Source organism: Hemiscyllium ocellatum, chromosome 45 (genome assembly GCF_020745735.1).
Source record: "Hemiscyllium ocellatum isolate sHemOce1 chromosome 45, sHemOce1.pat.X.cur, whole genome shotgun sequence".
Taxonomy (NCBI): Eukaryota; Metazoa; Chordata; class Chondrichthyes; order Orectolobiformes; family Hemiscylliidae; genus Hemiscyllium; species Hemiscyllium ocellatum.
In genome coordinates this window covers 477,211-500,664 of record NC_083445.1, presented here as the reverse complement: position 1 = coordinate 500,664, position 23,454 = coordinate 477,211, and the positions used below count along the sequence as shown (strand labels likewise).

The window sequence follows — 23,454 nt, the reverse complement described above, 5'->3', positions numbered from 1 at the left end:
GCTTTCTGTTAGTGAATCAGGAGGTTGTGGGGTCAAGTCTAACTCTGGAATAATCTGAAACTGAGATTTACAGCAGTATTGTCCACGCGAGGTGCTGGTCTTTATGATAGGATGTTGCCTGCTTGGTCAGGTGAATGATGTGTGGCACTGTGGTTCTGATCAACATTCCTCCCGTGATTAACACCCTCAATCTTATTGATATCTATCAGAGCATATTGTGAAAAATCACAGTCATGTTTGCCTGCATAAAATCACTGCATTTACAAGCAATTGTGATTGTGTGTGGAGTATAAGTCTCTCTTTCAATGCTGGTGTTCTGACCCTTAGGATGGTGCAGCAATTTGGGGTGGACTTTGAGAAGCGAATCGAAGGCTCTGGCGACCAGGTGGATACAGTGGAGTTGTCTGGAGGTGCAAGAATTAACCGCATCTTCCATGAACGATTCCCATTTGAGCTAGTGAAGGTGAGGTGTTCCTGGAACAGTGGATGGTATGGGGAATGTTGATAATTATCTTGATGGTAGGAGACAGAGGTTTATTGTTAACTGAAGTGTATTCTTGTCAACCTGCATTCTTCTTTATCTCTTAGTTGCTGACAATTGTAACTGTTGATTTATATTTCCTGTACAGATGGAATTTGATGAGAAGGAGCTACGAAGAGAAATCAGCTACGCAATTAAAAATATCCATGGTGTCAGGCAAGTATTGTTGGCCATATAAAATTGCAATAGCTGAAGGAGGATAATGTAAATGAAGCTCTTACTCTGGTGTAGGGTGTGAAAGTAAAAGGAGTAGGTACTGTACAGCAGGAGAGGTACTCAAACAGGTTGTACCAGTGCACTGTCTACCCAGCAAATGCTGCAGTGATTTGACCAGGGTTCCCTTGATAACAAATTTTTTTCAGTCTGTGCCCAGTTTTTTTCAGTATACTATTGCATTAAACCTATTTGCATGGTGTGTAAATTAAACATGGGCCTGTATGGCTATGCACCCAAGTCACAGAGTAGGAACATTGCCAACTCATTACCATGTATTGTGTAGTGCTGCTGTTTGAATAGGGTGTAGACTGCATCTATTGTTTGTGTTCAAGATTTACTCTGTGAGTGATTTATATTTATCTGTAGGGTTCAATGAAAATGCTTACAATTAAATGCTCAGTCACAGTAAAGTTTTGTGTACAGTGCTGTGTAGAATGACTTTATGTAAACACTGTTTAAGGTAGGTTCAGGAAGGAGTTGCATAACTCGAGGTTGGGAGGGTTGCTCCAAACTTTGTTCTGATCGTTGGGTTTGAGGACAAATAATCTGTGGAAGTTTTCCCATCTCACCTCTTCTACTTGTTTAACACCTTGTTTTATATTTGCTCTGTTTGTGTCAGCTTTGTTTGTTTAACAATTCATTTTCGATCTGATTTGATGCAAGCTCAGCTTTTAGATCAGGTGGGAATCAGAAACTTTAGGAAACTGTGTGTGACCCAGGCACTGAGGCAGACTGGGGGCAGGGCACTGTCACCAGGTGGGGTGGGATGTGTAGTGCATCCTGGGGAGTGTCTTTCTGAAGGTTTGGAATGTGTCTGCAGTCTGGTGATGTGCTTCAATGTTCACAATGCTCCTTAAATCCAACTAAAGGTCTTAATTGCCCCCAATTTCCTAATGGCTATATGTATGTGTGTCTGATTAATACCAGTCCCTGTCCTGCCTATATGGGTGTATGTGGTGGATCTACCTTAGACATGGTGAAATAATCATACTGTCGTCGCCTGAAACTGACCCTTCTGTAGAACCAAAACCCAACACTTTTGGGAAATAGTCAACATCCAAATAAATGCTTTGTAGAGACTGAGCTGGGTCTTGTGCTCTTTCTTGTGTTGTGTTGACGTGCTTTTCCCTTTTTGTTTTGCTTTTTATCTCTCCTTCCCCCGGCTGTAGAACGGGGCTCTTCACCCCAGACTTGGCATTTGACGCAATAGTGAAAAAGCAGGTGGTGAAGCTGAAAGCACCGTGTTTGAAGTGTGTGGACATGGTTATCCAGGAGTTGGTAAACACTGTCAGACAGTGCACACTCAAGGTATCTCTGCCTCGGAGGTTTGCCTTGCAACCAGCAGCTTAAAATGTCATTGTGTGTGCATGATCTAACATTTAAACTGTCTGCTGGGTGAGAGGAGCACCTAGGGCATGGGTGAGGAACATGCAGCTGTATCAACCTACAGCCTTGGCACGCACTGTGGGGGCAGCTTTTAGTTGGAGATGACAGAGGACAAAAGAACCAAGTTGGCAGAATAAGTCCATCAGTCCTTTCAGTGTAGCACTTTGGTTAACAGGGCCTTCTTTTAGAGAGAAGAGAGATAGAGAGACTGGGACAGGGCTACTTATTGTACCTCTCCTCCCCCCAAGCCCTGCTCTGTCTAACATTTCTCTTCCTCCATCTCCACCCAATCCTGCTTTGTGTGGACATCCCCCAAACCCCATATTTCACTCCTTACTCCACACCGTTTTGTTGTTTGTGTAGTTCCTCTGTCTGCCTGTGCCTTTCGGTAATGTGTGAGCACAGTGGGACAGTGGGTACTGATGTTTAGACAAAGCTCCATGATTTACTGGTGCTCCTGTCCTCTTCTTAAATGCATAGAGATGTAATACAGTTTAAATGTGTTTTACTGTAGAACCTAGACCAAGAGAATTTTCCTGAGTGTTGATGGGGACTGAGTATTTTTGTGTGTTGGGATAATGCTAATTTGATGAATTTACTGTTCGACCTCCCAAATATTTTGGTCCTGGTACAGAATTGGGAGTTGTTGTGAAAACAGTAATGCATTAAATTGGCTGTGTGTTCCTTCAGCTGCCCCAGCCCTGGGACTCTGGAAAAACCCTGATTCTCTCCTGGAGTGATGCACGTAACATCTTGCTGTTGCAGATGAGTGACTGCAAACATCTGAAGTTTTATAGCTGGGGCTATAAAGGGATGTAGGACTGATATTCTTCTGCTGCAGTGTATGTTAAAGCTTGTTGGAACTAGTCCAACAGCTGTAGTTATTTAGTTTCAGTTAGTGAGACCTTTAACCAGGCCAGGCCAATCCAATCCTGAAATCAATTTGGTTTTATATGCCTGGAGTGACTAATTACAAATGCTACCTTATCAATATTTATGCACATTGCTGTAACAGGTTCCAAATAAGTTATTCCTGGTACCAGGACTTGAATTCTTTCTTCCAGTTTTTGTTTGTTAATTTCCAAGCTGCATTAATTTGTTCAATCACCTGAGACACTGCTTATCCCCTTCAAAAAAAAATCCAAGCTAAAGGAACACACAGCATGTATAATGGTTTGTCAGAAATAATGATGCATGCATTACTAAACAGGGATAAGCAAACTGAGCAGTCTGGGCTGTGTGTGAGTGCTGAGAGCCGGGCTAGGCAACCGTTTCTATAACACACCCTGCCTTTGAACCAGTCATGCTGAGGCTCCAGGTAATGGGCCAAGGGTACAGCATGCTTTGTGTCCTGCGGCAGTCTCTCCACTTCAGACTCTGTCTCATTATGTGGATTTTGGAGACTGAAGGGAGTTCGTCCTCTCTCCCAGGCCCAGGAAACAGTTTGTGGCTGAAGTGCTAGAACAGCAAAAGAAATGTTAATGGTGGGAAGTGTGCTCTGTATTTAATTGCAAAATTGTTCCCTATTCCTGAAGCCTGCACAATATCTTCTCAGAGACCCCACAGTACTGACATGGTATGCCTTGGTTCAGTTTGCTGATCTTGATCATGGACATGCTAACTCTCTTGCATTCTCTGTCTATTTTTGTTTTTTATTCTCCCCCCACTTCTTTGTCTCTTCCTTGCTCTCTCTTGGTGCCTCTGTTTCCACATTACCCCAATCTTTCCCTGTCCCTGTTTTCTCTGCTCTGTACTGCTGTGTAGGACGGGGCTGTTCACCCCAGACATGGCATTCGAAGCCATAGTGAAAAAGCAAGTGCACAAGTTGAAGGAGCCGTGCCTGAAGTGCATTGATATGGTGGTCTCTGAGCTGGCGACTGTCATCAGAAAGTGTAGCGACAAGGTACGATAGCATTGAAACTGATGTGGGACCCTCCATCAATGATTGAGCTACTGAGTGAGGCTGTCCAAAAGGGCACCTGATCATCATTCAATTCTGAGCCCCCTTTAAGCAGGTGATTCCCCAAATCAACTGTGCAAAGGAAACTGTGTCATTAACCACACTGTTTGATAGTGGGCATTGCCACATCGCTGACCTCCTGAAGAAGCTGGCTTCACATCCCAACAGCAGCGGAGAGTCAGTCGCGTTATATTTGTGGAGGGAGGGAAGGTGACCCAGTGTGACAGGGATTTGTAAACTGGGACACAAACAAGAGTGAAATCAGAACCTGGGGCAGAGTTTGTGGCATTGGGGTGAGAGGACACCTAGGGTGTAAGGTTGTGCAGGTGGTTGGGGTGGCGGGGGGGGCGGTGACAGAGAACCAGGATGTAAAGGTGGTGGTGTTCAAGAGCCTGAGTCTGGAGAACGAGTTAGAGGAGGCGGGTCAACAACAGATGAACCTGTCTACATTATGCAGACTCAATATCTCCCACAAGGGTCTGTAACCTACTCCATAACAGCATAGAGTTATTTCTATAGCTCAGTTATTAAAGTGTAGTATTCCAGATTTTAAATCTATTAAGCATTCCCATTTTGATTGCTCCAAAGTTAGCCTTAATGTTCGTTATTATTTGGTGCTATAGTCTGGCAGTTCACTGAAATCCAAGGTTCTAAGTTTCATTCAAACCAAAATCAGAATTTCATATGATTCTTATCTTTGCATATCCTGTCTCAGCTGATGTCAATATTTTGTTGCAGCTCTGAGGGCTTTCTGTTCTCCAAATGAAGAAGTTTAAACTGTTTTTACAGAACTTGCCTTTCCTAGTTCTAGTGGAATGAGAATGAGTGTTCTCCCCATTGTACTGTAACTAGGTTGTGGTCTTCACTGAGCTTTCTGAATGGTCAGGTTGATAGACCGCATCCTCTTCATTGACCTGACCACTTGCTGTTCTCTCTGTTGTCAATATCTCCAATTAGTCTGCTCTGATTCATTTTTGCTGTTCACAACTCTTCTGATCTAGGGTTTCCTGCTCTGCCTGTTCCCATAGTTTGGGCTTGGGCCACTATTTTCAAGAGATTACTGCTCAATTTTTACTCTATATTCTCTGTCCCACAGAGTCTGCCTGCTCAGTCTGTATGTGCTGTCCTTAATACTCCTTTATCTCGGTCTTGTCGGGCTGCTGTCTATCTGATTGCTTTGCTTGTAATGAAGCTTTGAATAAAGCTGGACATCACCCATATTTGGCCCTTACATTTAAATGGTCCATGTTGGCCCAGGTCAGTTTGTGCAGCAACGAGTGCAGTTTTAATCAAAGCTTTCTCCCATCCTGGCTGGTTTCTATTATCTGGTGATGTGAATGAGCTTGCTGTGTTTCTCAGTGAATTTGATCTGCTGCAGCTGGTCAGGTTTCTTCTCTTCACTGTACTGACCTGTTTGTGACTGTTGGCTTGAGTTAGACCTCAGAAAACTGCAGTGCTGTCTGCTTTCCTCCTCCTGCAGCTCAACTCCTTTCCTAGGTTGCGCGAGGAGACGGAGAGGATTGTAACCACTCACGTCCGAGATCGGGAGGGAAAGACCAAGGATCAGGTCAGTGAGTACCTGCTGGCTGCCATAATGGGCTTTGTAGCATCATAACCAAGGCTGAAGGAGAGCACCGTGGGTTACAACATAAAATGAAAAGACTTTTATCCAAGATGATCCTTGCATATGCCAGGTTTCAAACACATGATCTACAAACCAGGTTTCTTAATAAACGCAATTATTCACCAATCATAGATTCCCTATAGTGTGCAAGCAAGCTATTTGGCCCATCAGGTCCACACCCACCCTCTGAACAGCATCCCACCCTGCTTATCCCATGGCTAATCTACCTAGCCTGGACATCTCTGGATTGTGGGAGGAAACCCATGCAGACATTGTGTGAAGTTTGCACATTCGCTCCATCACCTGAGGATAGAATTGAACTCCGGTGCTGAGCCAATGCACTGCCCAATAAATTGGTTTATTATAAAACATACCTTATTCAATGAGGATGCAATGATTAGTTAACATGCAGTTAGTAATATGAAAGCATAAATGCTTACCCCTCTAAATATCCCCAAAACACATACAACTCTCACTCTTCAAGAAAAGAAAGGAAATAGATTTCTCTGTAGAAATTGGCTTTCTGAAAAACAAAACCCTTTTCTAATGGGTTATTCTTGAAGGTAAAAGTGTAAAGTTTTGTATGTTCCAGATCTGTTGCTGTGATGCTCTGGCAAGTGTGGTCAAGTGATGATCATTCATGGTTATCGCTTGCACTTAAACAGTTTGCTTAGGAAATATGAATCTTGAGATGTTTGTTCAAACTCTTTCAAAATAATAAAGTTTCATCCTGAATTTGAGAAAAATCAGTTGGGCAGCTTGTTCTTGGTGAGCTTTCCTCCAACATGGCTTATTCTCAGCAGGCTTTACATCAACTGAACTAGTACTTCACAGACTCCTTTCTAACTGAACTAGATAGAAAAAAAAAAACCACATCTCTAAGGCAGTCACTGTTCTAAACAAAGTAAGACAGTATAACAAAGCGAGCACACATCAACTTGTGATTTTCAGGAAGCCTTGTTTCTTCTTAAACAAACAATATCATATGGACTTTGAATAGCCTCTTCTAAAAGAAACTACGACAGGTTTTTCAAGAAAACCTGAAGTAAATCCATTTTCCACAGTTTTTAAAAACCAAGTAATATCAAATATAAAACATTTTCATATCTGTAATCATGCATAATTGTTCCCTTGATGAAGTGCCCAGTTTAATATTTCGTCTTTGGGAGCTGATCATCAGTTGGGCTGGTGTTGCGAGTATACACCCTGAGGACATGTTTGCAGCAGCCTTACCTGTCCTTGATCTCTTCTAGATCCTTTTATTGATTGACATCGAACTATCCTACATCAACACAAACCATGAGGATTTCATTGGATTTGCAAAGTAAGTGTGGAAGGTCAGAAGTAGGAGCTGGTTAAATTGGAGCAGGAGTGACCAGGCAGCCACTTGAGTTTGTTCAATCAGTCAAGAATATCAGAGCTAATAATCTATTTCACTCCACTTTCTCATCCTTAATTGTTTACCAAGGGAATTAAGGTTATCAGTCATTCTTGGCATTGAATATAATCATTGGTTAACATCTACAGCACTCTGGAGAATTACAAGAGTTTCTCGGTTCATGGGATGTGAGCCTCGTTGGCTGTGCCAGGTTGTTTGGCCATCTCTAATCACGAAGCAGCTGCAAATCTATGGAGTGTAGAGAGACTTGCATGATTTGACAGTTAATGGTGAAGGAATGGGGTTATATAATCAATGCTGGTTGGTTTGAGACTTGGAGAGAATCTTGCAGGTGATGTTTGTCTGATGCATCCGCTGTCCTTAAGCTTCGAAATGCTCCAGCTCTTGGAAGGTGCTGTTAAAGGAGGCTGATTAGTTGCTGCATGACTGTGGGGAATGTAGTAGCATACTGTTAATGTTACTGGGCTAGTAACCTGGAGCCCCGGGCTGATACTATGGGGACATGGGCTTGAATCCCACCATGTCAGGTGGTGAAATATTTAATAGATTAGATTCCTTACAGTGTGGAAACAGGCCCTTTGGCCCAACCAGTCCACACAGACCCTCCGAAGAGTAACCCACCCAGACCCATTTCCCTCTGACTAATGCACCTAACACTATGGGCAATTTATCATGGCCAATTCACCTAACCTGCACATCTTTGGACTGTGGGAGGAAACCCACGCAGACACAGGGAAAATGTGCACACTCCACGCAGACAGTTACCTGAGGCTGGAATTGAACCTGGGACCCTGGTGCTGTGAGGCAGCAATGCTAACCACTGAGCCACCGTGCTGCCCCTAATTCTGGAATAATGAATTATTTTAATGGTGAGCATGTAACCATTTTCCTAAAAAGCCTGTCTAATATTCACTGTAGCTGAAAATGTGTTGCTGGTTAAAGCACAGCAGGTCAGGCAGCATCCAAGGCACAGGAAATTCGACGTTTCGGGCACAAGCCCTTCATCAAGAATCCTGATTCCTGATGAAGGGCTTGTGCCCGAAACGTCAAATTTCCTGTTCCTTGGGTGCTGCCTGACCTGCTGCGCTTTAACCAGCAACACATTTTCAGCTCTGATCTCCAGCATCTGCAGACCTCACTTTTTACTCTAATATTTACTGTACTTAAATTAAGAAATAGCCTGGTCTGCATGTGACTCCAGACCCACAGCAATGTGGTCAACCCTCTGAAATGGCCGAGCGAGCAATCATTTCGAGGGCAAGTATAGTAATTGGTAGCCAACACCAAAGTTGTACGTGACTCTCTCATCCAATGCAAGAATAAAAAATCTTGCAGATGGTAGACTGGTGGTGGTATAGATAGTTTGCCAATTAAGCAGGCAACTTGGACAAGACAGTTTTAACACCTTTTAGTCTTAAATAGCTCAACTTTATCCTGAAACTGTACCCACTAGTTCTCTGCTCTCTAATCGGGAAAGCCACTTCTCAATATTTACCTGTCAAATCCTGAGAGAATTTTTATGCTTCAATGATGTGAACTCACTCCTTCATACAAATGTCAGAGAATATGGGTGCATTTTAATTTTTGTTTCATGATCTGAAGAGCAGCTTCTCTCTTTCTCAGCTTTTCCCATGAGCTGGAGTTAGATCACAGACCAGCCATGGTCTTCTGTTTGTGCTCTTGTGTCTGAGGAGCCCACAGGCTAGATCCCAGAGACACTGGGCAGAAAGACTCTTGGCTCTGAACCTTTTCTTGATGTGAGCTAGGTGACCAGAGTTATGAGTTCTAGTTCAATGGGCGGCACGGTAGCACAGTGGTTAGCACTGCTGCCTCACAGCGCCAGGGACCTGGGTTCAATTCCCACCTCAGGTGACTGACTGTGTGGAGTTTGCACGTTCTCCCCGTGTCTGCGTGGGTTTCCTCCGGGTGCTCCGGTTTCCTCCCACAGTCACAAAGATGTGCGGGTCAGGTGAATTGGCCATGCTAAATTGCCCGTAGTGTTAAGTAAGGGGTAAATGTAGGGGTATGGGTGGGTGGCGCTTCGGCGGGTTGGTGTGGACTTGTTGGGCCGAAGGGCCTGTTTCCACACTGTAAGTAATCTAAAACCATTCGGTTTCCCTTTTTGGTCACACTCTGAATCTGCTGCTATTGAAATTCTGTCAGAAGTCGCACAACACCAGGTTGTAGTCCAGAAGGTTTATTTGGAAGCACAAGCCTTCGGAGCGCCGCTGTTGCTTCAGGTGGAGTGAAGAGAAGCGCACACAATTTACAGACCGATCAAAAGATCATACAGTTGGTGTGAGTGGAGTGTCAACAGGCTGAATAATAAGTCTCTGCAGGTGATCAAAAGTGTCAACAGCTGAATAGCAAGTAAAGAGATGACCTATAATCCAATTAATTGAACCAGAGATAATTACCAAAAAAAAATTAAAATAAGATGGTGCTGGAATATCATGATGGGTATAAGATGCACACTGAGAGTCTAACCAAAGTAACAAGGAATCCAAAACTGTACAAACTGGTTAAGGTAGAGAGATAATAAGTTATCAAGGTGATGGGTCAAAATGGACAGGATGGAAGATTTTACAGATGTAGAGTTAGAATGATGTGAAGTTGGCTGAGTGACCATGGTTTATGTCTAGTTTTCTGACCAGAGGGAGATAAACAGTGAAATTCCCCAGGATTGTTCCTAGGATCGCTGCTTCTCTGTCTCTGTTACTAACATTGATTTTGGTGAGTCTGGGCACAACCTGGAAGTACTGTAAACTGAGGGGGGGAGGGAATACTGACCGACTTTGAGGGTAGATTAGCTGATAAAATAGGTGTGGTAGATGAAAGATATGAAGTAATTGAGAAGGAAGAATGTGCTGGGCAATAAAAAGAGTATGTTCCAAACAAGTTACAGAATCAGAGGGACTTGAGAAAATGTTTAAAAGATGCATGGCGTCCTAAAGGTAATAAATATGGGGGCACAGTGTGCAGAATCAAAAAGGTTATGATGAACGTTGAAAAAGAGGATGGCCACCTCAGGTTTGTCAACTTGTGGACAGCCCGCATTAAGCAAACGTTTAAGCTTTAGAGAAGGTTCCAAAACGTTTAGCAGACTGGTTCCTGGGATGAGGGAATTCCGTTTCATGGATAGAGTTTGTTGGCTGATTCCAGGTATAAGCTCCTTATATAATTTGCTGTCTTTCCCTCCAGTGCACAGCAGAGGAGCAGCCAGTTAACAAAGAAACGAGCAGTTCCAAACCAGGTAAGAGCATGAGTTTGATCTTGAGCCAATTTGTGGGACTAAAGTGTGCATCTTTAAGCAATTGGATTTGCATGAGTGGGAATGTTGATGTAATATTTGGATTGAGCTTTGTTAACTGAGGTTGCACTTTGCATCATTAATTTAACAAGGATTTGCAGAATGTTTGTGTGAAATTAATTGTCTGGTGAAATTCTGAATTTGTCAGTACAGAGCCAAAATGGAGAATTTGAATTCTCTTGAGGGCACAGCTGACCGCACCTCTCACCCTGTCCCCCCCCGCCCTTGCTCCCTGCCCTGCCTCCTTCAACTCACCTTCTCCTCCCCATTTTGTCCAGCCTCCCCTTCTTTTTCCCGCGCTTACCCCTTTTGCCCTCATTGAATTGATGTGCGTCTTTTGGAGTGAGGGGTTTGGGGAATCCAGTGCCTGGTTCCACCAGGTTTTGTACTTTAAGGGTTATTTTGGCTATTTTAAAGGCCTGGCTGAGGATGGTCTCTAATAACTGCATGTCATTTTGTCTTCTCTCTTTTACTGACTGTTTGCTGTGCCTTTGCTGTCCATCCAATTTTACTTCAACCCACCCTTCACTCCATTTATTTTTTCCTCTGATATTCTGCCTTCTTTAAACTATAACACTTCTAAAGGGTGAGATTCTGGTAAGTACCGTTTGTGTTGTGTGTTGCTTAGTTTAGTTGATTTGAGTTTGTCTGATGGTGAGAGGAGGAATTATATTGGGATGTGATCAGGAAACATTTCCCCCTGGCATTCAGTCATGGCTAAAATGATTTCATTGTGTTTCAGTCCTTTTTTTTTTCTCTTCTCTGCTCAGATCCAATAATCACAATGCTCAAAATGAACAGTCAGATCGGTGTTAATCAGCAAGTTCTGTCTTTGCTCTTGTTTCTGGTGATGGTGTCAACTCCAGTAATGGTAGTTCATTCATCATCTGGTTCTCCAGCAGCCAATGGAATCATGTGTGTGATTCATTCACAGTTTTGTATTCATATCTTCCTCCTGGGAATGCTGCATTCCTACACTTGAGCTAGGAAGTCCTCCGCTCACCAGCATGGCGGCTCTGTCTGGTCATTTGGATCAGCTGCTTGTTCCATTTGATGCTGGCTAATCAGGTACTTTGCTCCATCCACCAACGGCACACATTAGCATCTGCACTATTTCCTCTTCATCTGCACCAAATGCAGTTAGTTTTAACCGCATCTGTGTGCCAACACTTTTTGGAAATGATCCTGTTGAAGTTGACAGTTGCTGTGGGGCCGATGTTGGATCAGTGCAGTGAATAACCCCCAGGGGTAGTGGGATTATTCTGAGTTAGAGACAGTTTTCCCCCTCCTGTGTCTCAGGTAGGTGACTAACCAAGTTTGTTTCTAATTAACTTGTTTGTTTTTTGTTTTGTCACGTGTCTCTAATTTTACCCAACATCATCCGACTTTCCACTAACCCCATTTTGCAATGGAACTGTCTCTTGGAGTAGGTTTTAGGTGGACCTGCAACAGCAACAGCAGCTCATTTGGCTGTTGCAATCAACCCAACGATGTAGAGACTTTGGTTCCACCAGCAGAGTTTTTTAAAAAATCTCCTCATTAACTGTGATGTCTTAATGCTTTCTAATCAACTTCTGAATGTTCTGTGCAGGATAGAATGTGCAGATAAAGACATGCACAGATATTCCTCAGTAATTCGTTTCCCTCTTGTTTCCTCCTGATACTGTGGTGTCTGTTCACCTTGAATACCCGTCTCCTCCATCCATGGACATATGCCCCTCTCCTTTGCTTTCCCCACTCACCTGACTAAAGTCTCAGTGGGTTGGTGTGTTAAGAGGGCTCCCAACTTAATGGACTGTTGCTCAGCCTCAATGCTGCTGACTATTTCCAGGTTATTCGCAGGGGTTGGATCACCATCAACAACATCAGCATCATGAAAGGTGGCTCCAAGGAATATTGGTTTGTGCTAACGGCTGAGTCACTGTCTTGGTACAAAGATGAAGAGGTGAGTGAATCTAACTCTCTCGTGTTCTCCATTGTATTTTAATTAAATTGGAATTGGTCTTGAATTTGATTTCAGTTTACCTTATGCATGAGATATTGCACATGGAGTTGACTTTTTCCCTGTCCTGGCAGTGGTTACAAAGGTATTATACTGATGTGTGTTTGATTGGATACCTTGCTGAGCTTGATGGGGTGGGAGAGCATCATTCATTTGTGTCTGAACTGTTCTCTGCTTAATCCCATTATGGGGATGTTTTTCATGGCAACATTTCCACCCATCAGAGTCCACTTTCCAACTAATCAGCACTTCCCTCGTACAGGGAAGGGCTGATTCCTGATGAAGGGCTTTTGCCCGAAACGTCAATTTTTCCTGCTCCTCTGATGCTGCCTGACCTGCTGTGCTTTTCCAGCACTACTCTAAACCAGACTAATCTCCAGCACCTGCAGTCCTCACTTTTGCCTACTTCCGTCATACAATAGAAATGTTGGGGTTTTTTTCCTTTAACTTTAGTATTTCTTGCGAATTTTCATGGAGTGCAAACCAGAAAGCTTCAACAAAATCTTTTTTTTTCAGCAATCCCTCATTGTGCTTGAGGTGCGTTTTTATCCTGATCATTTGATTAAACGTTTATGGGCACAGTGATTAGCACTGCTGTCTCACAGCATCAGGGGTTCGGTTCCAGCCTTTGGTAATTGTCTGTGTGGGGTTTGCATGATCTCCCTGTCCTGGGTGCTCCAGTTTCCTACCACAGTCCACAGATGTGTAGGTTAGGTGGATTGACCATGGGGAATGCATGGTTACGTGTTTAGGGTAGGGAGCTGGGTCTGGTTTGGATATTCTTTGGAGGATCGGTGCAAACTCAGTGGGCCTGATGGACCCTTTTTGCAATGTAGGGATCCTATGGTTTTGTTCATCCTATACCCACTTTCTCTTGGATATATAAAAGTAACCCCACCTTCACAGCCTGCCCGGGGAAAGGTTTTTGATAGACGTTGTGTAAATCTTTTTGAAATGCCAAGAGACATGTGGTGGAAGTTGAACTCTGCAGCGTTACGACTGTTTTCTAATGGTTATATGAATGTTACAGGAGAAGGAGAAGAAGTACATGTTACCACTTGACAACCTGAAACTGAAGGATGTGGAGAAAGGTTTCATGTCCACCAAACATGTTTTTGCAATCTTCAATACCGAGCACAGGTTAGTGCCAACTCAGCTGCATCTGTCTCTTTCCAACTCCACACCCAGTGACAGAGGGAATACTGAGAAAAGGGGAAGTTGATGAACTAGTATTTTCAGGGGTGGGCTCCTGTTCTAGTTTGTGTGTTACCCAGGGACTCCACATCTCCTTGAGCCAATCCAGTCAGTGTCCCTCAAACCTGCTGAGCATTGCCCGGTGATGCTGAGCTATCATGTCAAGGCAGCAAACATCAGCTCTGCATTAGAAATTAAAATGGAAACAAGAATGTAACTGGATCTTAAAGCTTAGTCTGTCACTGTCTGAAGCTTTTGTTTCCAGTCCAGTGAAATCCAAGCTGTGGGAATGATTCATTTTAATATTCCATTTTTCTATAGGAATGTTTATAAAGACTATCGCCAAATTGAATTGGCTTGTGAGTCCCAGGAGGATGTGGACAGTTGGAAAGCATCGTTCCTGAGGGCAGGGGTCTACCCAGAGAGGGAGAATGTAAGTTTTAGCTGTGCTTCTGACACACTTCCTCTGAAATAGCAAACAGGATTTCTATTGTCTTGTTGCTTAAGGACAAAATTGGAGAAAGTGGCTGTTCCTTCACACTTGACAAAGCTTCTAACCTCCCTTAGGACTGCACATTTAAACAGGCTCAACATTTCAGAATGCTGCTTACATTCCATGTGAGACTCATCTGATCTTTTATTTAAATCTACAATCATAACCATCTATTTCTTTCTCATAAGCTTGACTAGCTTCCCTTTAAATACTTCTACACTGTCATTCCAACCACTGCTGGCTATGATAGCAATTTCCATAGTCTCATCTTGCAGAGTAGAGATGTTTCTTTGGAATAAGGTATTGGATTTCTGAGTGGGTATCTTGTTTCAATGGTTTTGCTGCTCCTCAGATGCTGCCTGAACTGCTCTTCCAGCACCACTAATCCAAAATCTTGTTTCAATGGCATGCATACAGAAACCTTTTGTCTACAAACCCTCTGATAAACTTTACCTTTCATAATTTCAAAGACCTCAGATGGTATTCCTGAACCATTTTGTCAAGAGAAAATTGACCGCTCTTATCAAACCTTCCTTGATATGTTTAATTGCTTTGTTCATATATTTAAGGATCCTGTTAGCTTGCCTGCCACTGACATTAAGCTGTCTGATCTACAATATCATGAGCATGTTTGGTGACTGTACACCATACCTACGTTTGGACAAGAGTCCTATGGAGTGACATTCAATATGGTTTAATGTCCAGGAACCCTAGCTGGAAAATGTAAAACCCTTCATGGTATGTACTGGGCTAGCAGACACATCAGATGTGACTGGCCATGGGCTGAGACCCCAACAAGGAGTCAACACTTAAAGGGGCAGAGAATTCTGCTCCTGTGGATGATGCTGGGAGGTGTGCAATATGGAATGAGTGACTCCTGCTCTAACTGTTGACCATCCTCTTTAGGCTGAGAATGATGAGGGGAGCAGTAGTCCAGACACATTTTCAATGGACCCACAGCTAGAGCGACAGGTTGAGACGATCCGTAACCTGGTGGATTCCTACATGGGAATCGTTAATAAATCGATCAGGGATCTGATGCCAAAGACCATTATGCACCTCATGATCAACAATGTAAGTTCTTCTGTGGACCTTTTGGTTTGGGCGGGGGGAGGGGAGGGGTGTGAAATGCGATGGAGAAGTCTGGGTTGAGTGAAATTGGTGTAATTACAGTGTAGTTTAAAATATGCAATTTTGTCACCGTTGAACCTGTGGAAAGTTTGGCCTGAAGATTATGGAGAAAAGAATGAGAACTGTCTGGGCAGCATTGGAATGGATGAGTCTGCAAGTGGCAAAGGACATAACTGAAGGTTCAGTAAACAGACAGGCTTGAGCCGCGGTGAAGGCAAATTAGGTTAGAGAGGTGGTATACTGAGGTAGCAATCCAGAGTCCCACACCAATGTTGTGGGATATAAGTTCAAACACCATTACTGCAAATGGTGAAATTTGAATTTGGTAAAACCTGGCGTAAAGAGCTGGCCTAATTGTGACCATATAACCATTGATTATTGTAAAATCCTATTTTGTTCACTCATGCCCATTTAGGGAAGGTGAATACATCTGCACAAACAAATTTGTAAAAAGAAAAGCAGGTTGTGGTGAGGAAAGAGGATTTAAGGTCAGAAACTTGGCTTGGTCCAGTGAGTTAGCGAGGTAGTTTGTGCTGGATCAAGGTCTGGTACAGAGTCACAGAAGAAGGGCTGGTAGAGAGAACGTGGAAGGGGAATTTTAGAATGGGCTGTCATTGACTTGGAGGTGGCAGATTTGAAACAGTTGTGGAGAAATTGCTTCTCTCAAACAGTTGTGAATGAGGAATTCACAATTCCAGAGTGCAGCAGATGCTGGGACACTGAATAAATTTAAGATGGAGATAGATTTTTAATTAGTAACAGGTTGAAGGGAGAGTTACGGGGGCTGAGCAGAAAAGTGGAGCAGAGGCTGAGGTGCGATTAAGTAATGATCATGTTAAATATCAAGCAGGCTCAAGGGGCTGAATTGCTTCCTCATGCTTCAAGTTCTTATGTTCTCATGTATAAAGGTGCAGGAAAGATAGAAGGGGGATGCACCTTGTGTTATAACTGAACATCTTACAGCCAATTAAGAGATTTAGAAGTGTGGTCAGATATAATGTAGAAAACTTAGCAGCCAATTTGCATACTGCAAGATCCCATGTACAGCAATATCACAAAAAACAAAAAAATCTGGTTTGTGATGTAGATTGAAGGATAAATACTGACAGGGCATCAGAGATAAATTTACTACTCCACTTAAAACCAGTGGCCTGGGATCATTTTAAAATTAAATTCTAATTTGAAGGTTGCCAAGTCTGACAGTGTAGATCTCGGCTTCAGTTCCTGTATCACTGAGGTTTGGAGGGGGAGGGATTGATTGACAGGGGCAGGCATTCCGCAGCAAGTTTGAGTGAACTCTTTTGCTTGTGACAGACCAAGGACTTTATCCACTCGGAGCTACTCGCTTTTCTGTATTCATCGACTGACCAAAGCAGCTTAATGGAAGAGTCAGCTGAGCAGGCACAGAGACGTGATGAAATGTTGCGAATGTATCATGCCATCAAAGAAGCTCTCCGCATCATCGGGGACATCAGTACCACCACCATCACTGCACCCTTGCCTCCCCCAGTTGATGACTCTTGGCTTTCTGTCCAGTCCGGGGGTCACAGGTAGGCAAATGTGAGGGGCAACAGAATTAGAAATCTGGGCTGGAGTAGAGAAATTAAGTAAACAGGTTCATCTGGATGTAACCTTGGAGCATTCTTTAGCTCAGTGCTAACATCATCTGAATTCTTCCTGTGTGGCTCTTCCTCACTCCAAGGTCACTATCTCTGGGTATATCCCAACCCTCTGGCAAAACAGACCCACCTAAGAGGGATTTGCTCTTGGAATCTCAACATCACTTTCAGACTCCATGAAGTCTCATAGTATGAGGAAAACGAGGCGGAAGCCTCTGGATTACCATGTACTGCCTCTCTTTGGCTAATGAACCAGTTCTCCTCCATGTTGAGCACCACTTGAAGAAAGCATGAAGGGTGAAAAATGCCCAAAATAGACTCTGGGGGAGATTTTACTGTCCGTCACAGAGAGACTGGACCAGCTCAACCATGGTAGAATGTGAGAGGTTGCACTAATGGGGTAGCTGTAATTCTGGAGTCGCTGATACATGATGCATTGGGGGGTGGTGTCTATGGTAGGGCTTGAGCAGTTGAAGGTCGGTTAGTAGGTTGTGGGTTGATGGTTACTGATGGGATAGGAGCTTGCAGATGTGGAATTGGATTATTTAAACGACAATTTTACCCATTAGTTGCAAGGTGAAATTGTAATTGAATTTTTTGCTTTGTTACTTCCACAGCCCGACACCTCAGCGTAGACCCCACTCTGCAGTGGGCCCACCAAGTAGACCTCCTGGAGTCCGGGGATCGACTCCGGGTCCTATGTTGATACCAATGCCTGTGGGAGGTTTTGGTGCTCCTCCTATTCCCTCCAGACCTGTTCCCACTAATGATGCCCTAGGGGCACCACCTCAAATTCCTTCCAGGCCAGCACGTATCCCACCTGGCCCTCCTGGGCTACCCAGGTATGTCTTAACACTCCAACCTCACCCTGCTTCATAGACACTGCTGAAAAGAGGCATAGATTGTGTGTGTGTGTGTGTGTGAGAGAGAGAGAATGCATGTGCAGATCTGAATGAATGCCCACTCTCGTCTTTTAACAATTGCGTGCTTTCGGTAGACTGCCATTCTATAACCTCAATTTCTCATAACAGTAAAATAAGTCTCCCTTTAGCTAGGAGGCATTTCACTTCCACTGTTTCTGGAAACTAATGATGTACTTGTGTTTTGAGATTCACATGTTGTAGTTCTGCAGTCCCCAAGGTTTAATTATTTTAGTTTATTTCATAATGTCTTCTCTACTCTTTTTTTTAATGCTACATAAAGATATATTACCATTTTGTTTTTCCTTCACGCCCTGGCATGTGTAGCAGAGTGCAGGTTAGGGAAGGTGGGGCAGTCAGTGTTGATCTTCTAAACAGTCTGGTGTTTATTTGTGAATTTATCACTTTGATAATTACATAGAGCTCTTAAAACTGTGGCTTGGGCATTTCTCAAATGCACAATTTGGGGCAACATCCCACATTGGCAAGTGCAGAATACCTATTCGTGAGGAATGAAAGGGCCAGTGTTTGTTGTGTTTTAAGGTTTTTTTATGTTCAATTTGAGCCTTTCTCTGTAACATTGAGTTTGCACACGTCCTTCAGCTTGCTAAAACCTCAACTCTAACCAACATTCAAGCCAGTCCTTCAACAGGAGACACTCCTCAATATGTTCTCTTTAGCCCAAAATCTTGGTGAAAGCTGTGAAAAATTGACTAGTTAACTGTCCTGTATCTCTTATTTGCTAAATACTGGTCTGAAGATGATCAATGGGACTAAGGAAGTGACTTGTGCAATGGGCAAGAAAAATCTGGGGTTCACCCTGACAGTTTCTGAATGTAAAGTGCAAACATGTGACCGGGTAGGTCTGTGCTGTGATTGCTGCTCTTAAAGTGAGAGATTGGGCTTTATTTGTCTGAGAGGGGAAACATTTCACGCATTAAAATGGACTGTTCTGATGAAAGTCCATGTATTCCACCTGTAATGTACAGCTCCCTCAACTTCAGCCTGATTACCCAGGTCAATGGGAAATGACCCACACAGTGTGGCTCTATTCAATAAGCATTTGTAGTTCAGTTCAGTTTCATATATCCTGTCCTTTTCTGTGCAATTATGAAACAATATGGTTGGAGGGGTAGAGAAAAAATATAAAAGCCAACACCGGCTGTATACTGATGGCTGTGCCGGTTGTTATTGAATTGAACCCTGATTTGCACCTGTTTCTTGCCCCATTATATTGACCCCCGTTTTGTTTTGTCTCCCTTCAGCAGAAGACCACCCGCGGCTCCGACCCGACCCACAATTATCCGAACAGCCGAGCATTCCCTACTGGATTAAACAGTGGGATTTATCCTGTGAAGCGTTTTATTGTAGGCTATAGTGGATGATTAGCCAACCTTATTCTCACGCATTTAATCCGCTGAGGGGCAGTAGTGGTGTGAAGGGCAGGACCCGTGTTTACCAGAGAGTTATCCAGACCTCTTGGCTATCACACTAGCTGGGAACACCAAGATATTCTTAACTGAACTTTATTTAAACAATACTGAATTATTGGTTGGTTGTTCCCCCAGCACTAAAATTTGGAGTCAATGTCTCTCACTCACTACTCCCTTGATATTCCTGATTGAGAAACTTTGCACTCCCTGAATAAACAGCAAAATTGTCTTGGTGCCTTTTTTTCATTTGTTAGGATCATTGCTCCTAGCAGCTCTGTGTAAATAAAACAATTATTACTGTTAGCTTGTCCTGTCTCCAGGCATCTACTTACATTTTTTGGGGTGTGGGAGGCATCCAAGGTTTTATTGCTGTCTCTGATACTACAAAGTAATCGGAGCAGTGAGTGCCACATCCTATGGCCTTACAAACACTGGGAAAGTTGAGAGCATATAGTGGAGCTGGGAGAAGTGCTCAAGAGTTGTTACATTGCAGTGAGGTCAATAGGCTGAAAATGTGAAAGGGGAATCAATGGAATTAGGGAGTACTTCAGTAAACTGTCTCACTCCTGTGACCCTTTCAAATTGAAGTTCTGATGGGGTACTAGAGTGGATGAAAGTGAGAAGTAAAGGTATGCAAGCCCTGGATGGAATAGTTTGAGAGAGAGGCGATCTTGGTTAGGAGTTTGTACTGAGGAGAGCAAATCCTGGCAGAGCAGAGGGGATGGGGTTAGCGAAGTATGGGGAGATACCGTGAGCCATGCATTGACTGCAAGAAGTTTATTGTGGCTGATGGGTTGATTGCGTGAAAATACAATGGCTTGAAGAATCTGATTGTGATCTTTGAATTTTTTTAAAGTCCAATGACCGAGTGTTTTTATTCTCCAGCCAATGACTGCAGAGCTGAGTTTCAGGAACATGAATGATTTTTGAGTCATAGGTAACAGACTGAGCTTAGCCAATGATGTTCTGTTAGCCCCTTAACAGGTGTGCGTGTCCATCTATAGATGTTTACCATTTACTCATTGCTTTAATTTTGCACTTGTTCAGACCTGTGCCTAGCTTCCCAAGGTCAGTAGCTCCTTAGCTGTTGACAATTACAAAATTAACCATCCTTAAGATTCAACCATCCTCATTCATTGCTGAATGGTTGTGATGGTAACCTTATGGTTCACTTTGTCCTAACAACTTGGGTTGGATGTTTCTGGCTGTTTTAATTTGCTGCAGCTCTTCCCCAACCTCCAATCAGTGGCTGCTTTTCTCACTGGTCTAATACCAGTATTGCCAGATTTCAATCACAATGACTGGGGAACCAGAAAGATTGCAATTTGGGGGGGTCATATCTATCCAAAGAGGATGGGATTGTGGGGCATTGGTTGTTAATTTGCCTCAACATTGAACTGCTATGTGTTGACCACTTAGTTTCTTGTTTTTGTTGGGTTCAGAGTATCGTGACTAGGAACCAAGCTAATTTGGTATTCCTGGGGGGTGAGATGTGTGTGTCTGTGTTCATAGGCTGAGGAACAACTCGTGTTCAGCAATCTGTAAATGAAAGTGTTTAGTGAATAGCCTTTAAATGGGCCTGGGTGAAGTCAGTGGTTACAGCTTATGTACCACTTAACGCAAACATAGTGGAACTTTAGAAATCTACCTTCAATCCCTGAGCTCCTTGGCCTGTCTCCCACATGAGGTACTAGCTCTTACTTAATCTGACCTCCCTGTATGTTAGCCCTTGCCTAACCTACCCTAGACAGGATGACCAGCTCCCTCTTGGATTACTTTTGCAGCTTGCTCTCATTTGTCTTGTTTGAGCATTGCCTTAAGAATAAGCATCTCGGATCAATCTGAAAGTACAGTCTGTATTAATTAATTGACCCCTTCAGCTACAATGAAGCAGCATCTGTCAGCATTGCAAAGCAGAATAAAAACATGTTGGAATCCTGAGGGAGGCATCTGGGAATTAGATGGCTACATACTTGGATTATTTCTGGTTAAACCTGTTCAGCATCAGATGCCAACTAACTTAGTACATTTCCAACATTTTCTGATGTGTTCCTGTTCTCCAGCACTGATTACACAGCTGGAATCTGCATTCTGATGAAAATGAGAGGATCACAAATTCCTGATGTAAACAGCTTGTTCATCTTTTAGCAATTGGGGTTGTACGTCCAAGCTTTTGGGAGGTGGTATCCATGTACTGTTGCTGCTGAACTAACTCCTTACCTGGGGGGAGCTGGACATCAAATCAGCTTTCTTTACTGGAGGCAGGTTTGCTGCAGGAAATTCTTGCTGTTATAGAACTTAAAATGGAGTTTTCCCTTTCTCGCTCTAAACAATAGTGATTTGTTGAATGCACTTAATTCTCCCTCCACATAAACAATGGAATGCAAGGTAGAACTGGACAAGAAAACTAATGTATAAGCATTTTGGAGGGAGTTCTTGACTGGATGGGTGGGAATGTGCAACATATTTTATTTGCTGATTTCCCCCACCGCCTCTTTGCTGTGCCACCCCTCCCCCCAGAAATTATTCTCTGAAACTCTCAAGATTGTCTTAGTGTCCTGCTGTGGGTGGGACCACCAGTTTTATATAAAATATATTAGTTAGTGGATCAAACTAATTTCTTCAAGTTTGGGGAGGAGAATCTGCTGGAAGCACTTGGGTCTGATCCTTGATGCTTTATCACAATTGCAATAAAGAGAATGTAACTTTTGTGCAATTTTGGGCAGTGTCTCCACAGAAAGATACTGGACCAACTGTGGGAAATTAGCTCAAAGCTCCTTTCGGTTTTTGTAGTTACTGATCACGGATGCAGAAGATCTTTCTACAAACTACAATTTCTAGAGAAAATAACTGAATTAATTAATATTGTATTACAATGTAGTGGCTGAATCCTTTTCCTATGATTACTTCATCAAATTCAGGGCTCTGCTCTAATTAACAGATACCTGAATGTTCTCACTCCTGGTGCGTGATACTATTGACTGTTAACTGATTTGAAATGAAGTGCCTACATTCTGTACGGTAATGAACTGAAATAAAGGGATGGACAGTAGAAGGAGGCTTCTTCTTGTGTCTTTGTCATGTTTCCCTCTGTTTTCTCATTCTGGTTTCTGGGTGAGAGAAAATGCAGTTCCACTATAAGCTGACACATGGTGAAGGGACAGATGAAGTGCTTACACTCAGAGGCATGGCTATAGCCATTTGGGTGGTAACATTAAATATTCTGAGCCATTTTCAAGCTTGATGCAGTTTTGGGACGTTGGGGCTGTCCTGCACTTGGCTTCACCACTCATTTATTCAGAGATTACAAAATGTTGCTCCTATTGTAGATGGTGGAGGGATGAGATCATACAACAGCAGTTGATATCAATTCATAAAATGTTAGAACACAATCAAGTTATTCATCAAATTCTCTCCAGAAAATTGCTGAATCTGCTTTCACCTTTTCAAGCAGCGCATTCCAGATTAAAATACCTCAGTTAATAAACATAGTTCCCTCCTTTTATCTCAAAATCTGCATCCTCCGGTTACAAAAACATCTGACAGTTTCTCATTTCCTTTATCAATGTCCTCACAATAATGACTGGCACAAGTTAATGAAAAATGACCTGTTGTCACCGAGACTGAGCTGGGGGCACTGTGAAGTCTGCAGCTAAGGGTAGCTTAAGAGCTAGAAAGTGTACTTCAGATGAGATTGTTTTCCCTTTGCGTCTAATTACTTGTGCATGCAATCAGATCTATGTGCAGTGGTTAGCACTGCTGCCTCACAGCACCAGGGTCCCAGGTTCGATTCTAGCCTCTGGTGTCTGCGTGGGTTTCCTCCCACAATCCAAAGATGTGCAGTTTAGGTGAATTGGCCATGCTAAATTGCCCATAGTTAGGTGCATTAGGAAATGGGTCTGGGTGGGTTACTCTTCGGAGGGTTGGTGTGGACTGGTTGGGCTGAAGGGCCTGTTTCCACACTGTAGGTAATCTAATCTATGTCAATGGACAGGTTAGTGACCAGGTTACAGAAATACACAATCTGAGCAATTCACTGTTGCACAGATTTGCACTCTAACTATTATAGATGAGACAGCAAATACCCCATATCCCTGTGCTGAGAATTTGGTATGGAAACTGCTTTTGGTTCATCAATTTACGTGAAGCAGCTCATCTACTTGAGTGAGGCCTATGGTCCCAGGTAAGAAACAGATCAGATGTGTGTGTATATGTGTGTACGTGCA

At 43.1% G+C, this 23,454-nt stretch overlaps 1 protein-coding gene across 6 annotated transcripts in view; it reads left to right on the top strand.

Moving 5' to 3' along the window:
• The window catches only part of dnm2a (dynamin 2a), a 48,176-nt gene that overhangs the window by 23,277 nt on the left and 1,445 nt on the right, over positions 1 to 23,454 (top strand). The window contains exons 8-20 of one of the 6 annotated variants that reach the window (XM_060855122.1): positions 328 to 463; positions 630 to 697; positions 3,908 to 4,046; positions 5,584 to 5,670; positions 6,981 to 7,051; positions 10,328 to 10,379; positions 12,268 to 12,381; positions 13,469 to 13,578; positions 13,954 to 14,065; positions 15,032 to 15,199; positions 16,571 to 16,806; positions 17,493 to 17,717; positions 19,064 to 22,283. In XM_060855122.1, the coding sequence (XP_060711105.1) occupies positions 328 to 463; positions 630 to 697; positions 3,908 to 4,046; positions 5,584 to 5,670; positions 6,981 to 7,051; positions 10,328 to 10,379; positions 12,268 to 12,381; positions 13,469 to 13,578; positions 13,954 to 14,065; positions 15,032 to 15,199; positions 16,571 to 16,806; positions 17,493 to 17,717; positions 19,064 to 19,130 (1,585 nt within the window). In that variant the 3' untranslated portion in view covers positions 19,131 to 22,283. Of the gene's footprint in view, positions 1 to 327; positions 464 to 629; positions 698 to 1,926; positions 2,066 to 3,907; positions 4,047 to 5,583; positions 5,671 to 6,980; positions 7,052 to 10,327; positions 10,380 to 12,267; positions 12,382 to 13,468; positions 13,579 to 13,953; positions 14,066 to 15,031; positions 15,200 to 16,570; positions 16,807 to 17,492; positions 17,718 to 19,060; positions 22,284 to 23,454 lie in introns of those variants that run through there. The other 5 variants (XM_060855120.1, XM_060855124.1, XM_060855121.1 and 2 more) reach the window with 5 other exon arrangements.